Source organism: Egretta garzetta, unplaced genomic scaffold (genome assembly GCF_000687185.1).
Source record: "Egretta garzetta isolate BGI_Z169 unplaced genomic scaffold, ASM68718v1 scaffold282, whole genome shotgun sequence".
In the NCBI taxonomy this organism is placed as follows: Eukaryota; Metazoa; Chordata; class Aves; order Pelecaniformes; family Ardeidae; genus Egretta; species Egretta garzetta.
Genome location: NW_009259036.1, coordinates 932,499 through 933,899, shown reverse-complemented (window position 1 = coordinate 933,899; position 1,401 = coordinate 932,499). Strand labels below are relative to the sequence as shown.

The 1,401-nt window shown below is 45.0% G+C and overlaps 1 protein-coding gene across 1 annotated transcript in view; it reads left to right on the top strand.

Moving 5' to 3' along the window:
- The window catches only part of LOC104122698 (protocadherin-9), a 693,340-nt gene that overhangs the window by 1,585 nt on the left and 690,354 nt on the right, over positions 1–1,401 (top strand). The window contains 2 exon segments of the mRNA XM_035890417.1: positions 1–1,398; position 1,401. The exon segment at positions 1–1,398 is cut by the window's left edge and continues 1,585 nt beyond it; the exon segment at position 1,401 is cut by the window's right edge and continues 70 nt beyond it. Of these exon segments, the coding sequence (XP_035746310.1) occupies positions 1–1,398; position 1,401 (1,399 nt within the window).

Here is a 1,401-nt window from a genome sequence, read left to right as displayed (position 1 = left end):
ATCGGAAGACAGGAGTTTTGACAGCCTCCAGAGTTTTTGACAGAGAAGAGCAGGAACGTTTCATTTTCACTGTTACAGCCCGTGACAATGGCACCCCTCCTTTGCAGAGTCAAGCAGCTGTAATTGTTACTGTGTTGGATGAAAATGACAACAGTCCCAAATTTACTCATAATCACTTCCAGTTTTTCGTGTCGGAGAACTTACCAAAGTATAGCACAGTGGGGGTGATCACGGTGACCGATGCGGATGCTGGGGAAAATAAAGCGGTGACCCTTTCCATCCTGAATGACAATGAAAACTTTGTGCTGGATCCATACTCTGGAGTTATAAAGTCCAATGTTTCTTTTGATCGAGAACAGCAGAGCTCCTACACCTTTGATGTTAAGGCAGTGGATGGAGGGCAACCTCCTCGCTCTTCTACAGCGAAAGTAACCATAAACGTCATGGATGTTAACGATAACAGCCCCGTTGTCATCTACCCACCTTCTAATACTTCTTTTAAGCTAGTGCCACTCTCAGCAATTCCAGGATCGGTGGTAGCCGAAGTCTTTGCTGTGGATATAGACACCGGAATGAACGCCGAGCTTAAGTACACAATTGTAAGCGGAAATAACAAGGGTTTGTTTCGGATTGATCCGGTGACAGGTAATATCACTCTGGAAGAAAAACCAACTCCTAATGACGTGGGGCTGCATCGCTTAGTTGTCAACATAAGTGATTTGGGTTATCCCAAATCCCTGCATACTCTTGTGCTTGTATTTTTGTATGTAAATGATACTGCTGGAAATGCCTCTTATATTTATGACTTGATACGCAGGACTATGGAAACACCTTTGGACCGGAACATAGGGGACAGTAGCCAACCCTACCAAAACGAGGACTATCTCACAATCATGATCGCTATTGTGGCAGGTGCCATGGTTGTCATAGTGGTAATATTTGTCACAGTTCTTGTTCGCTGTCGACATGCATCCAGATTCAAAGCTGCCCAGAGGAGCAAGCAAGGTGCTGAGTGGATGTCTCCCAATCAGGAGAACAAGCAGAACAAGAAAAAGAAAAGGAAGAAAAGGAAATCTCCGAAGAGCTCTCTTTTGAACTTTGTGACCATTGAGGAGTCCAAACCTGATGATGCAGTTCATGAACCTATCAACGGGACAATAAGCCTTCCAGCAGAGCTGGAGGAGCAAAGTATAGGAAGATTTGATTGGGGCACAGCACCACCAACAACCTTTAAGCCGAACAGTCCTGATCTTGCCAAGCATTACAAATCTGCCTCTCCACAGTCTGCTTTTCATCTCAAACCTGACACTCCAGTTTCAATGAAAAAGCACCATGTGATTCAGGAACTCCCGTTGGACAACACCTTTGTTGGTGGTTGTGACACCCTTTCCAAACGCTCTT